This window comes from Lucilia cuprina, chromosome 3 (genome assembly GCF_022045245.1).
Source record: "Lucilia cuprina isolate Lc7/37 chromosome 3, ASM2204524v1, whole genome shotgun sequence".
NCBI classification, from domain to species: Eukaryota; Metazoa; Arthropoda; class Insecta; order Diptera; family Calliphoridae; genus Lucilia; species Lucilia cuprina.
Genome location: NC_060951.1, coordinates 51,396,947 through 51,412,349, shown reverse-complemented (window position 1 = coordinate 51,412,349; position 15,403 = coordinate 51,396,947). Strand labels below are relative to the sequence as shown.

Sequence of the window (15,403 nt, the reverse complement as noted above, 5' to 3'; positions counted from 1 at the left end):
AGTCAGAAAAAGTAAAAAAAAGTCGGAAAAAGTCGAAAACTCGACTTTTCATAAAATGCAAAAAATGGAAAAGTCGACTTTTCGTTTCAACTATAGAACCCTATCAAGCACGCATGGTATTGTGTTGTACAACACATTTAGATTCTAGGGTCGAAATCTAATCATCATAATAAATAAAGAGATGATTTATGTTCCTATAAAATTTACAGACTTCGTACTGGTAGTTTAAAGCTTTATATCAAAGAGTATTAAATCTTTAACTTTTTTTCATAACTTCGTTTCTCTTCTTAGTCGTTCGTTGTTTTATCTAATTTTCAGCGGAAGCTGTGGACTATTATTATTAACTCTGTGTACTCAGTTTTCCATAATCAGCTTTTATGCTCCTGTGAAAGGACTTTACAATCTAAAGGACATACGATTTTACAAGATGGAATTTCAAATTTTTTTAAAAAATGAAGTTGAAAACATCTATTTCAAAATATTAAGTTATTTATATCATTTCATCAGGATTAAAAAAGGAAAGAAAGTCTTAAAAAAATTTATATCGATAGAATGTACAGATTCTCAGTTTCCTTTTGATACCAATATTAACATCATACAATACATATAAATATTTCAAATATTTGTTTGAAATTGTAAGTTCTTTAAACTTTAAAGTCCTTTTGCATACTTTTCCATTATCACAAAATGCTATTTATGGTAAAAATTTTAATAATTAAAAAAATATATCTACGGACTATATTCAATAGTCTCTATCTATCATTTTCATGAAAATAAGATTTTGATGGCAAAATATACCTGCAAATTTTCCCGCATCAGTGATAAAGATTTCCAAAAAAAATATTTTTTGGCAATTTTAAAATTTTCTTTATTTTATTTTCTTTATTTTTAAAAAAATTGCTTTAAATTCATTTTTTTTTGTATGATTTTTTGTTGCAAAAAAAATTGTTTTTACTAATTTGGACATGGTAATTTACTTAAATATAATTGTTTCATTTAATTGTACAAAATATAATATTTATTTATCTGATAAAAAATTTATATTTCAATGAAAAACTTTCTATCTGAAGGTTGTAAAAAATATTTTAGAAGAAAAAAGCTCTATTTGATATAAATTTGTGAATAATTGTGATAATAATCAACCCTTTTCTACATTTCGATTACGTTTACGCATTCAGTAATGCAACGATCGAAAAAAGGGGAAAAATTCGATTCTAATTGAAATGCAGAATAGGAGCTAAAGCAAAATTATATATTCTTTTATATAAGGACTTAGAATATGGTAGTAAAAATATATTGTAGAAGAAAAAATTCTAAAATCTTAACGAATGAACTAAATAAACTGCTTCTATTTTTTTACTTATATTAATTTCCTTTTTTCCTCATTTTTACATTTTGTATGAAAAATTTCTTGCTTTGGGGGGAGGGGGAGGTTAAATTTCCCTTTTCCTACTCGTTGGATCAGCGCCTTAAGTGAGGCAAATATTTAACCTGATTCTAAAAAAAAACTATGTAATTTAATATTCTATAATTTTATAATTCTCTTGCTTTATATTGGAAAATCCCCTTCTTTAAATTTAGTAACATACATAAGTAGAAATTATACAAATCCAACAATACATTAGGTATAGATATTGATCCAAATTTTATATTTATTCAAATCGAATTCGAAACAAAAAACAGACAATGAAATTCTTAAAAACAAATTTCTTTTAAACTTTACATTGACAATAACTCTTGCATAAAATGCTACAGCCGAGGGTCCTCCAGTTAATAGATGGTGATAAGTCAACCGAGAAGGTGGCTGCTAAATCAGCTAATAAGCCCACTGAAATCATCAAAAAACTCAATAACAAAACAAGTGACCAGAATATTGGTCATTAATGCATATTTTAAGCGTTTTTTAGTAATTACAAGTTAATTTTGACCTTCAAGATTGTATGGTGGCTAGGGTTAATTGAGGTCCGATCACTAAAAAAATTAGTATTGTCATTTATTGTTCTATAAAACTAATTTTTGCTGATTTTTTTGTTGACATTATAAAACACTTAACGTAATTATGAGCCTAAATGCCCGATTCGGGGGGTACGGTTGTATGGGGGCTAAACGAAATAATGGATCGATTTCAATCATTTTCAATATCACTCGTCCTTAAACCCAAAAAAGAGTATGTGCAAAATTTCATGAATTTATCTTGAAAATTGCGACTTGTAGCGTGCGCACAAGGTTTACATGGACACACAGACAGACTGACGGACAGACGGACATAGGTAATTTGATTCAGAAAGTGATTCTGAGCCGATTGGTATACTTTAAGGTGGGTCTGGGGCCAATATTTTCGGGTGTTACAAACATCAGCACAAACGCATAATACCCTCCCCACTAATTTTAAGTGAGTTTAACGTAATTTTAAATTTATTTCATAAGGTATAAAAGGCGAACATTTGATGATAGAAATTTTGATTTATTTTAAACTGAAAGTACAAATATATAATCCACATAATCTTGATCGAAATAATTATTTAAAAATTGTTATCCAATTTGAAATTAAAAAGTTACATATGTAAATGAAGGTGTTTAGTGTTTAAAATACAAATAATAAATAAATTTGCATTTTTTTCTAAATTTTCAATAAATGAACTTAAATTATTTTGTAATTTAAAAAAAATCATAAATAAAAAAAATCGAATATTTATGAAATTATTTTTCATTATACTAAAATATTTTATACAATTTCGTATATAATACGAAAGAATTTCGTCCTGCGACACATTTTAAGGGTGAAGGGCAAAACGCGTAATACCCAAGACTTTGGGAAAACGGAGCCAAGTCTTTATTATTTATTTATTTTATTTACAAATGTATCCACGATTTGTGAAAACACAATACACGTATCCCTCGTTTTATACATACAATTTTTGTTATTATTATTTAAATAATTTGGAAATAAAAATTATATTCTTTTTTATATCACAAATTTTCATATTAACCCTCTTATTCTCAAACAAAATTTTTATTCTATAATCGGTTTATAAATTAGATTTTGTATGGAAATTTTGTTTTATAAACCTTTTATAAAATAAAAATGTGTATCACAAATTATCATTTTAACCTTCTTATTCACAAATACAATTTTTATTTTATAAACTGTTTATAAATTACATTTTGTATGGAAATTTTTATTATAAACCTTTTATAAAATAAAAATGTTCTTTGTGAAAAAGATATGTAAATATTTATGTCAAAATTGCCTTATTCGCATTAAATTGAACAAATTGATATCAAAGACGTACAATCTCCTTTTTTATTATTTTAACTTCAAAGCTTGAAATTTTATTTTATTATATTGATTTAAACTAATTGGGGAACTTATTAGTTAAAACCTTACTGGTACCCGACTCTTAGATATCATATATAATATTTATTTACTTATGTAAAAATTTGTATATAGTCAAAGTGACACACTTTTGCCAATAAAATTAAAAAAAAAATAAACCCCACTTTCTCTTCTTCCTGAAGAGTCCAGCTGCATTTTCTCGAAATAAAAATTTTCAATGAGACTTATTAATTTAGTTTAAGTCCATAAATATTTTATTTATATAAGAAACATTTCGCACAAATTTCAGAGTATAAATTTCTGCTATGAAAACATTATTGTTATCTAGTTTTATACATAAGAGAAAGTAGATAAAAAAATATATAAATTATATTTAAAAAAAATAATAAATTTGAATCAATTTATTTTCTGTCTGTTGCCTTTAAAGTTCTTGATTAGAATAGCACACTTTTTTAGAAAAATAATCAAATTGTTTAATTTATTTTAAACACTTGTTTTTCATCAATGCCATATTTTATTTAATTTGCCAATTAATTTCATTTTCTATAAATATTTACTTAATAATTGTATAATATATTTCTCTGTTTAATTTCTATGCTAAGAAGCAACAGCTATAGAAAATTTTAAAACAAATATATTATTTGCGACAATTTTTATGCGTGTTTATTTTTAGCGTATGAGAAAGGAGTTTAAAAAATTTTACCATAAATAGTGGAACTACGGCAGAGTAGTAATTACAGTTTAATTCAAGAGTTTATTGGATTACGAACAAGATAACGGGAGAATAAAAAACGATAGTATCATGAAACTTTTTACAATTTTAATTTTTGGCCTTGTTTTGGCTTTGGCTTTAGCCGAGGAGCCTGTAGAAGATGAGGGAAAGGGTGATGCAGAAGCTGAGGAAGAAAAAAAAGACGAAGATGCCGATAACAAGGGTGAAGGGGAAGGCGAAGAGGAAGAAAATAAAGAAGATGATAAAGATGATGGCAAGGGTGATGATGGTAAAGGCGATGACAAGGAAGATGGAGAACCAGCTGGTGATGGATCACCTGCTCCAGGTAAAAACCCACCTGGTGGCGGCTCCTCAAACAAACCTCCTGCAGGCGGAAATAAGCCGGCTGGATCTAAGAAACCAGCTAATAATAAGCAAAACCTAGTTCAAAAAAGAAAACAAATTAGGAAAAAACAACAGGCTCTTTTGAAAAGACAACAAGCGATCATGAAAAAACAACAAGCCAAGAGGAAGAGAATGCAAGCTATTAGAAAAAGACAACAGGCCATGATGAAGAGACAACAGGTTATGATTAACCAACAATTAAATCATCTGAAAAAGCAACAGGCAAACTTTAAGATTCAACAGTTTAACATGAAGAGATTGCAAGCTCAAAGGCAAAAGGCCGCTGCTAATAAGAAGAAAACTGCTGCTAATAAAAACAAAAACAAACAAAATCAAAAAGTTGGAGCAAACAGACCAAAGGTTCCAAATAGACAAGGTTAAAATAGAATTTAATTTTAAAATTGTGAATTTATTTCAAAAATATATAATGCTTCCTTAAGCAGATTCTAAATAAAAAATTAAATATTTTTTAGTATTTCAAAGAAATTAATATTTTACAATAAAAGAAAAAAATTAAAACAAACGAATGCGGAAAAATCATGTTTTTACAAATATTCTCAATTCTCTACCAACGTTTTAAATTATGATCTCAGTATCTCAGTATAGGTATCAAAAATACCAATAAATCACTTCAAGTGAATTCGAAAAAATTCTAAAAGAGGACAAAACTAATGCTAAGATTTTTTGATATTTTTTTGTTTAAGCTATAAACAACGACAATTTTGATAACTATTTCGTTTAGAAGCATTTATGATAAGTCTCCCACACCCTATTAAAGTAATTTTAATTTTTTTGAAATAATCCAAAACAATTTTACAATTACACAGGCCGACAAAAAAATTAAATTTTAAAATTTTTTAAAGGATTGAGCAAATTCGACTAATTATAATTTTTAATTAGTCTAAATCTCTTTCTCCAGACATCTTATCCTAAAGCTTGAATATTCATGGTTTTTTTTTTAGTTGTGAAAGGGTTTTTGTACTTTATCCGTAGTCATTTCAATTAAATCACGGTATGTATAACAGACCGATTTTAACCATTTTTAATAGGCTTCGGAATGTACCTTGTGCACAAGGTTAACGTTAAAGTGTGTACATATATCACCACTAAAGTGGTGTAGGGTATAAAAAATTTAAATCTAAATTTTTTTTTATTAAATTCGAAAAGTATAAATAAATTTAGTTTTTGGCAATTCATTAGGTAAATATATCTCGAAAAATAAAGAAGATATGTCAGATGTTAAGCCTTTATTTTAAAGCTGACAAAATGGACTTCCAGATGGCTTACAATATTTTAGAAATAATGTTGTATTGGTGTTGTTGTAAAGTCAGCGTTGATCAGTCCTTTTTAAAGGAATGTCCATTTAATTTGATTTCAAATTCACTACATATGACCTTATTCTCAAGAAGTAATTAGTATGTCCTTTTTTTTGGAAGTTATTACTAAGTGAATTTTTAGTATTATAGAATACAACTAATTTAACTCAAGTAATATTAATATAAATAAATAAACGCTTATTAAAAAAAATTTTAATTTAGTTAAAAGAAAAAATCAGTAAAAAAAACATACCATAAATCAAAAAAAAAAAAAAATGTTTTCTTGTCCCTTCTTTGGAGGTAATAAAATCTCTTTGTGCTAGTTTTGCAGTGGTGATAAATGTTATGCTTTTGGAAGTACTTTGTTTAATTTTTGCTGTATAGAATCAAATATTGCCTCACAAATCTCACAATATAAAGAAAGAACATGTGCTTCTCTAGATAGACGGTCATACATAGCTAGATCGTCTTAGAATAAAATAAGAACCTAGAATACATATTTTTTCATACATTTTCAGTTCCGGCATTTACATTTAAAATACTATCCCATACCCCATTATATTTTTAAACCCATATTTTTGCTCATTGTAGAATTATAAATCGATATTGTTACATTCTCGGTATAAGGAAAACACGCTTATTGCCTTAAAAAATTATTATTTTTAGTTAAAATAAAAAAAAATAGTTGACCTTCACTTGTTCTTTTATTAACTAATTTCTTTGCATACAAAATAATATTTATTTAACTGCTAATTTGCTAATATAAATATATTTATTTACTTAATAGAGTGAGATACACAACATTTCTAGAAAGACAAAAATAAATATTTGTTTTAACTGCTGCTACGCATGTTTATATAAGACTTATGGAAGAAAGAGTTTCAAATTTTTGCCATAAATAGTGGATCTATAGCTGAGAAGTAATTACAGTTTAACTCAGGAGTTGAATAACTTAAGAACAACATAAGCAAAAGGAATTTAAACGGAACATGAAATTTTTTACAATTTTCATTTTTGGCCTAGTATTGGCATTGGCGCTAGCCGAAGATGACCCAACAGCTGCTGAGGAAACAAATAAAGAAGATGAAAAGGAGGAAGAACCTAAAGCAGACGGTGACGGTGAAAAAGAAGGAGAAGGAGAAGAAAACAAAGGCGATGAAGACGAACAAAAAGGTGAGAATGAGGACGATTCTCCACCTGCTGAAGATGATAAACCAGACGATGGTAATAAACCCGCTGGTGGAAATAACCCCGCCACTGGAGGTAATAAGCCCAACACTGGTGGAAATAAGCCAGCTGCCGGTGGTAATAAACCTACTGGAGGTAAGAAACCTGCTGCTAATAAAAACCCCTTAAAAAAGGCCAACCAAAAAAGACGCCAACAAATTAAGAAAAATGCCCAGAAAATTAAAAAAATGAAACAACAGCTTAAAAGAGAACAAGAGGCCAATAAGAAGAGACGTCAACAACTCAGAAAGAGACATCAAATGATTAAGGAGAGGCAACAGTTTATTTTAAAAAGGAAACAAAATATGATGAAAAGAAGACAGCTTATTATGAAGCAACAGCAAGCGCTCAAGATGCAAAATAAGCGTAATGGAGCTAATAAACCAAGACCTGGAGCCAATCAACAAAAAGTTGGTGGCAATAAACAAAGTCCTGGTGCTAACAAACAAAAGGTACCAAATAGACAAGGTTAATTTTATTATTTTCCGAAATAACATTTATGAATAGATTTTATGCTTAATTGTTTAATAAATGATGTTATAGTTTAAAAAAAGTAAATAAATATAAATGTGTATAAATTAATTTTTTCAAGTCTTCTTAGTTAATGGACTAAAAGCTATTTGCAGAAGATTTTAGAAATATTTTCCATCTGTAATTAGGTTAGAGATGAATTCATTTCTTGAAAATTTAATGTGAATTAATCCATAATGCTACTACCATGTATCAATGCTAATCTGACAATAAGAAAGATTTTGCATCCTTAACTAAAAGCAATTTGCTCTGAACTCCTTATAACAAAATTTGAACTCGGCAACAAGTTCAATAATAATCCTCAATCCTCATGAAATTTAAAAATTGTTTACACTTGTCACTCATGATATCCAAAGTATATCGAAATATTGGAAATAAATAATAAAAAAAATTTATGAACAATTGACCTCGAGCTCGAGAAATATTTTTTTAATTGGGATTAAACAAAAAGGTCAAAGTAAGAACTATTAATCAATAATTTGTTTTTTTATCTTAGTGCCGAAATAATCTAGCAATCTGTTGACAAATTAAGAGATTTTCTAAAAGAGGGGTTATCTCTATGTGATCAAAGGTAAATATAGTCTTACCCTTATATATTTTAGTAGAGGGGTTTACGTAATGGTATTAGTGTTTGAGGGAAATTTTGACTTTGGCGGCAAGGGTTAAGGGTGATGTCCGATAACTACAAAATAATTATGAGCTCAAAAGTCATATTTGGGCGGTGCAGTTGTATAGGGCCTAGGCAAAATAATGAACCGATTTTAAACAATTGCAAAAGATATCGTAATTCGGCCAAAAATATAAATAAAAATAAAATCAAATAGTATTAAATTGCCATAACGCGCCCAAAGGGTTACTCAAGTGAACATAGGGAATGGCAGACGGACAGACACGCATGCGTACATATGTATGTAACTAAATCGATTTAAAAAGTGATGCTGAGCCAGTGTAGGACCAATATTTTTGGGTGTCACAATCATCAGTACATGCACATGTAGCGATATGGGGCATAACAATTTAAAATCAATAAAATTTTATACAAAATTTTGAATTAGATGTGAAATAATACAAGATGTTTATATAACAACTCGACTGGAAATTGCTTGTGTACATTGGAATTGTTTTTTGTTAAGGCTCTAAGAAAAATATTCGATTTTTTTATATCAATTAAAAAATTGTAATTAATGTATATATAGTAAGCCTATCACAGTTTTTTATAAAGAACTTTTGTATTTATGAAAATTTTGAAGAACAGAATTGATTTTTCATTGATTTTTTTTCACAAATTATTTTTGAATATTTAATAATAAACATGGAAATAATTGAAGTTTTAAATGTCCAATATAATTAGAGTTATAACAAGTATTATCGGCAGACAAATAAATTTTCTCTCTCTAGTTATTAAAATTTTTTATCTTTTGACAAGATCGACAAAAAAACACTACATTGATTTCGAACAACTCTTCTTCATTTTTATTAAATAAAATAGTAAACTACTAATTCGAACATACAAATTTGTATACATACAGTTTTTTTCTTCTTTTGTAAAACTATCACAGTTAAAACGATAATTAAATATTTAATTTAAATATAAAAAACTTAATTAAATTATTTACATAACTTAAAATTAATATAATAGAGATAACTGTGCTAAGCACATCTACATATATATTTAACTAAAAATATTAAATTCGATCACTTACACATACACTCCCCTTTTTTAAATTTGTTTTACCTTAAAAGTTCTTTTACATTTGTTACAGTCCATCTTTTTGCATTTATATAATAAATGCAAAAATCCAATCTAGAAATTTTGCCACATCTGTATAAATCACATATTGATTTATACTACAACTTTGGCTGGTTCGAGAAGTTGTAGACGAGGTAGAACCCTTGACAACAGCTGATTGCATGGGCAACGAACCCGATACGGTACCCCTTAACATCCAACGATTGTTTTTGAAAATCATTAAACCCGCACCAGAGTCACCAGTACAGGGTCCCTGGTGTAATTGTTGTTGAAAATTTAATGGTTTACCACTAACTTCACTTTTAGATGTTGCCGATGAGGTTTGCAACATAATCCCAGCACAAAAAGTTCGATTCGATGAGAGACTTCGATATTTAGGATTCGCCTTAAAGCAAATATCGTTCGAAACAATGGGAGTACTGACAATTTTTGGCACTGTACTAGTGGTAGAGGTATGTTTGGAGGTATTAAAGCCTCCAAGACCCCAACCGACTACAATGCCATGCTCTCCTTCGATGTATTGTGTCTTTGTGGAGCCAGACCACATACAGGCGGGACGTATAAAAGTATTAAAGCTGTAAGTAGTTAAATAAATGTAAATTTATATATAAAAAATTTTTATAAGAATAAGAAAGAATTTTTTTATTTCTAAATTAAATTTAGCAGAATTTTGAGGCTTGGCGCTATTATGGAGCAAAATTTACAGAGCTTGATAGAGTCTCTTAATATCGAATTTTAGCTTTATACTAAAATCTTCAATTGGTTTGCTGAAGTTATATTTTTCGATCAGGAACTATAAAGGATCAATTGTCAGTTATAGACAGATGGTTGTGAGACTCAAAGAATGGATAAATCCTTCTAAAATTTGACAGAGTATTGTGATTATTTTTATGAATTTTATTACTTCATATCGAATCCAATGTGTAGTAAATTTCGGAAACATTCTACAGAAGTAGTGCGGTTTAATTGTTTAAGGAAATCTTTCAAGCTCATTTAAATACCTAAAATATTATATTTCTTTTAAAACTTTAGGTTGTCATGGACAATCAGACATACGATTCAGAAAATCAATGGTGAGATTAATAAAGACTTCCTTCTATAGCAGAGCAGGAAAAAATAGTCTTATATCAATTAATTTCACATATTCTACCTACCGAACTTCATTTTTCAGCACAACTACAGCAATATCAGCATCATAAGTATTCAAATGTTGATTATAGTCGGGATGTATAAAAATATCATCAACTGGAGCCGCTAATGAACCTTCTTCATTCCAATTTTTCAAGTTGTGACGTCCTAAAAACACCAAGACCTCATTGGCAGTATACCGCTTCTTAAACAACTGAAAACAGTGAGCAGCACTGATAACAATGCGTGGAGATACCAATGTACCGCCACACTGATAAGCCAGGGATGTTAAATTATTAACATAAACAGCTGCCAGCCAGGGCCAGGCTCCACGAGTAATAGATGGCAACTCATTGATGGTCATTGAACCGTCAGCTGAGGCAGCATCATCCAACATAAAATCTGAATTCAAATCAGTGTCACTGGTAACTAAGGGGGGTAAACTGTCATCACCATCACCATCATCCTCATCATGTTCTGCTTTTTGTCCTCTGGCTTTTGTAGCGACAGTTGCAGCTTTACTACCACCCGTAGAGATTTCATCATTTGGACGTGGCAATATTGCTGACAACAATAACGAACCTACACTATCTGCTTGGTTTTTAAATGTTGTACCCGAGGAAGAGGAGGAGGAAGAAGAAACTATAGAAGTTGTAGTTTGTTTTAATGCATGCAAAACTTGAAAACGTATACGGTCATCGATAGTACCACAAATATCCTTTGAAAGGCGCATGGGATTCCTGTAGAAATTAAGAAAAAGAAACCAAAAAGGAAAATTATAAGAAAAAGGAGAGCAAATACAAAAAAAAAGAGGAAATAATTTTTCAAATTCTTTGTTAACATTGATTTAAGTCTGATGTCTGTCCAACACCCAAACCATTTGACTATACGTCTGTCCATCTATATATCGATTGGTATATTTTTGTAAGTATGTTGTATGTTTGTAGAAGATTTTAAACTTACTTTTCCATATTGGTTAAAGGCAAATGTTTAGTACCAAATGCAATGTTGGTTGGTAGTATTGATGATTCCTTCATGCCTGTTGTTATGGGTAATGCTGATATTGAAGATGAGTGACCTCCCCCCAGGCCCATTGTAGCAGGCGTAAACGATGAAGATGAGGCTGATGATGATGACGATGAGGACGAGGATGATGATGATGTTTGTATGGGTGGTGGTATTTCATCGGGTAGAAATGTAAACTTTCTAGTGTGTTCCAATTGTATTTGTGTCACAAAGATACTGTGATCTGTTTTTTTAGATAATGTCACATACACACATGTAGTAATACGCAACATGTTGCATGAATGGTATATTGATGGATGAATGAGTGAGTGGTGTTTGGTTGTTGTAGATGTTTTCAATGTTATTATTATTTTTTTTAGTTTTTGATGGATGCATCATATCAACACATCACCAATAGACATTGTGTTTTGTGATGGGTACCAAATACATACACACAGTGTCATCAAGTAAAATGTTCATCATAACAAAAACAACATTTAATGCCAAAGTGTAAATAATAAAAAAGTAAAAATAATGGTATTTAATATTTGATTTTATAAATATGTATTACAGAATTTTCTTTAAATACTTTTAACAAATACTTAAAAGAAATATTGATTTTTTACTTTGTAGGTTTTCATTTCTTTTGTTAGTTGTAAAGTTTAAGGATTTCTTTTAAATTTTTGTTTTAGTTTTCTTAATACTTTACCTTGTGCTCCTAGGCAAACAACTTGATTATTCGTTGTGATTTGTAACAATTTAGGTGGAAAGTGATTTTTCGGAAATTTAATTTTATACAATACCGGTGTGTCGCTTAAGAATTGTCCACGTGTTAGCAATTCAATTTCGCCCAAATAATTCTGTTGTTATTATTGTTCCCAGAACACACAGGATATAGATAAAGGATATAAAAAGGGATTAAAGGATATAAAAAACATGTTATCGTAAGTATAATTGTATACATTTTGAAATAGTGTAAGGTGCAAAAGTGTGCTGGGCTTTGCAAGTAAATTTAAGGACATTTTGTGAATATGATTAATAAGAACTTCCTGGTGCAAAATTTTGGATTGAAAATATATAATTAAATTTGAAAATCATTTCAAATATAACGAAATATAAATAATAGAGTGAATAAGGAAAGGTTGATAAACTTTTTGAAAATATTTTTTAGCCGATCTAAAGTTTGAAATTAAAAATGCAAATTATAAAGAAATACATAAGAATACTATTATTCAGATTTTCATAAGGTTTCACATGCCATATCTTAGAAAGGTGAACAATTTTAAAGTAACTTTTTAAAACTCTCAATCTAATGTATATTGAGTTTTTTTAATTTAGCATAGCGGCGCTCATGAAGGATTTGATCGGTTCATTTTCTAAACTTAAACTCGAATACTCCTTGCCTATGCCCATGTTTCTAGCTTTTTGTCATTTGATATCTTCTCGTGAAAGATGAAAATCGAGTCCATTCTTTACTACGGCCATAAACAATTGCCAAGTAATCCAACTGAACAATGAATTGAATAAAATTCACATCAAGTTTAGTACTATTATATAGTTATCACAATTTTGTTCCTCATGACATTTTAAACTGTATAGATTACACAAAATCTGAAGCCTAAACATTGGACCTATATCAGGCCCATTCTAATAAGAGTTTGATCCCTCTCCTTTATATAATGCATTTAAAGGGAATGAATAACAATAGTTTTTTCTAAAATATCCCTGTACAGAAAGAATTTGAAATGAAAAAGTTTCATTGCAAATAGATTTTATCTGGTTAAATTATATTTTCTCAATTTTTTCACATTTACTGGTGTACCAGAAAGTTCTTTATAAACCCTTTATACACATCTTCAAAATATAAATAATTAAAGTATATCCACTTAAAACTTACCGTTGTCGGTTTCCCTCTCATCGAGAGGGTGACACGCAAATGTAAAGCTTGACCAAAATCTGGATTACGCACCGATAATATGCCAAACCATTCCGCGCCATCGAAACGATATTGAAACATTTTCGGACAAGGACTTATTGGTATACCTTGTGTAAAAATTTTATTTATATGTTCGAATATGATAAACATGATGGTGGTGATGTGTAAATGCATTATTTAAATTTTATTTCTTTTGCAATTTTTTTTCACTTTATCACTATTTTGCACTTATTTTGTTTATTATTTTTTATAGTTTTTTGTTTTATTTTCAAATTCATTTATTTTCTTATATGTACAGAGAACGCATGCAACTCAATTGCGAGAGCGTTCAAAAACAACTGATTTTATTATGACATTTACCACGGAGAATGTCAAATGTGTCTTAAGCAATAATAAAAGAAGATAGAAAGAAATAAAAATCCGCTAAAAATTATGGGGATCATAAAAAAAACCAAACACAAACAACAGAATCATAAAAATATAAAGAAAGTGTGAATGAATGAAATGCAATTGTGCAGTGAGTGAATAATGATCATTAAGGGAAATTCCCTTAAATGATAAGTACATGAAAGAGTATAAAATAAAATAAGAGTAATTTGTGTTTTTGTAAGCAGCTGTTGGTTGCTCTTTAGTGATTAAACTTTAGGGATCATAAAGTAATTAAGGGAAATTTGAAAATAACAACAGTTGAAGGGTTTTTAATTGAGTACATTTTTAAAGACATCCGACAAAAAAGATTTACAAACAACCAACAGGTACTAATAATAATTTCAAAGTAAAAACAAATTCTTATCTCTCTTTTCTGACGTTATTGGAATATTTTTATTACTAACAAAAAGCGCCTGCGCTTAAAAATACAAAATTTCTCCTATTTTAAGTTAAGGCGAATTCAAATACTAGAGTAACGGTTAGTGGAGGTTATTTCTCAGTAGTAAGTATGTTGTTATTACTTTTGTTTGTTGCATGCAACAAGTTGTAACCTGTTGTATGTACTAGTGCTAAGTACAAAATACTATAATATACACTTTTTGAAATTCTAATTTAAAATTTAAACCAAATTGTTTATTTGTTGCTGTTATTGTAAATGTTTTCATTTCTGTTGTTGTTGTTGGAAACCAGTAAAATATGATCCACATTAAAAAAACACATATAATAAGTTTCTTAATGGTTGTGATATTGTATTTGGCATTTTTTCGTTGGTTTTTTCTGGGTTGTTACTTGGTTTAATGTATTTTAACACTTAATAAAAAAGTTTTTCGTGTTTTGAAAATTTTTACCTTAAAAATATTATAAGATATTATTATGATGCTTGTAGGGTTTCTTAGAGATTTTTTTGCACCTTAAAATTTTGTTTTATTGTATTTTGCTTTCTTCGCGTTCATTTTTTTTTAAATTTTGTACATAAAATGTTGTAAGTATAATTTTATAAATGTAATTCCTATTTTTTTTGTGTATCATACCCTCAAGACATCTACTCTTCACTAAAGTTTTTATCACGTTCTTTAACTTTATACTGCCATAACTACAGCGGCAACAAAAAATATGAAGAAAGAACAACAATAGTTTTGTAATAAAATCTGTAAGTAAAATAATAACCCTGTAGATTTGTGATTGTAAATAATTTTAGAAATATGATTTATTGTTTGAAATTGTTTACAGTCTCTATACAATTTCAGTTTTTAACTAATCTAGGGCTCCATAAAAAGTTTTTTTTCCCAAAGTCAGTCTTAATATGTCAATACAAAATAATTCTAATAGTTTGCACGATGTACAAAATTTTGTATTTAATTTATATATGTATATATTGAAAGTCCGCCCGTTATTCTCTAATTGTCGACATGAATGTCAAAGATCAACAAGTAAATTTTAAGATTCTAGCTCTAATAGTTTCTCAGATATACAAGTTTTTGTATTTAATTCAAATGGGAACTCCAAGCCACCCAAATGAAAGTTTGAAGAAGATTTTTGCATTTAATTCATATATTAACTGTAATAGTCTCCAAGATAAAGGAATTTTTTGTATTTAATTTATATTGGAGGTCCCACGCCCCCTAAT

General features: G+C 28.8%; 2 protein-coding genes across 2 annotated transcripts; one reads left to right on the top strand and one right to left on the bottom strand.

The window, feature by feature from the left end:
- The first annotated feature begins 4,139 nt into the window (after nt 1-4,139).
- On the top strand, nt 4,140-7,470 carry LOC111683206 (DEK domain-containing chromatin-associated protein 4-like). Its single transcript, XM_023445259.2, has 2 exons — nt 4,140-4,830; nt 6,794-7,470. The coding sequence occupies exons 1-2, from the start codon at nt 4,140-4,142 to the stop codon at nt 7,468-7,470; spliced, it is 1,368 nt and encodes a 455-aa protein (XP_023301027.2).
- A 1,628-nt stretch (nt 7,471-9,098) lies between these two features.
- LOC111683203 (serine protease gd) lies at nt 9,099-13,663 on the bottom strand. Its single transcript, XM_023445255.2, has 5 exons — nt 13,309-13,663; nt 12,121-12,271; nt 11,370-11,655; nt 10,433-11,146; nt 9,099-9,853 (listed from the first exon to the last, which is right to left on the bottom strand). The coding sequence occupies exons 1-5, from the start codon at nt 13,519-13,521 to the stop codon at nt 9,307-9,309; spliced, it is 1,911 nt and encodes a 636-aa protein (XP_023301023.2). The 5' UTR covers nt 13,522-13,663; the 3' UTR covers nt 9,099-9,306.
- Between the last annotated feature and the right edge of the window lie 1,740 nt (nt 13,664-15,403).

Excerpts from the sequence above, each read along its gene's own strand:
- LOC111683203 (XM_023445255.2), bottom strand. The coding sequence starts at position 13,521 with ATGCATTTACACATCACCACCATCATGTTTATCATATTCGAACATATA. Across the intron at positions 12,272-13,308 it reads TGAGAGGGAAACCGACAACG|AATTATTTGGGCGAAATTGA; the intron begins GTAAGTTTTAAG and ends TAATAACAACAG. Across the intron at positions 11,656-12,120 it reads TGTTTGCCTAGGAGCACAAG|ATCACAGTATCTTTGTGACA; the intron begins GTAAAGTATTAA and ends CTAAAAAAACAG.
- LOC111683206 (XM_023445259.2), top strand. The coding sequence starts at position 4,140 with ATGAAACTTTTTACAATTTTAATTTTTGGCCTTGTTTTGGCTTTGGCT. Across the intron at positions 4,831-6,793 it reads AAAGGTTCCAAATAGACAAG|TATTGGCATTGGCGCTAGCC; the intron begins GTTAAAATAGAA and ends TTTTTGGCCTAG.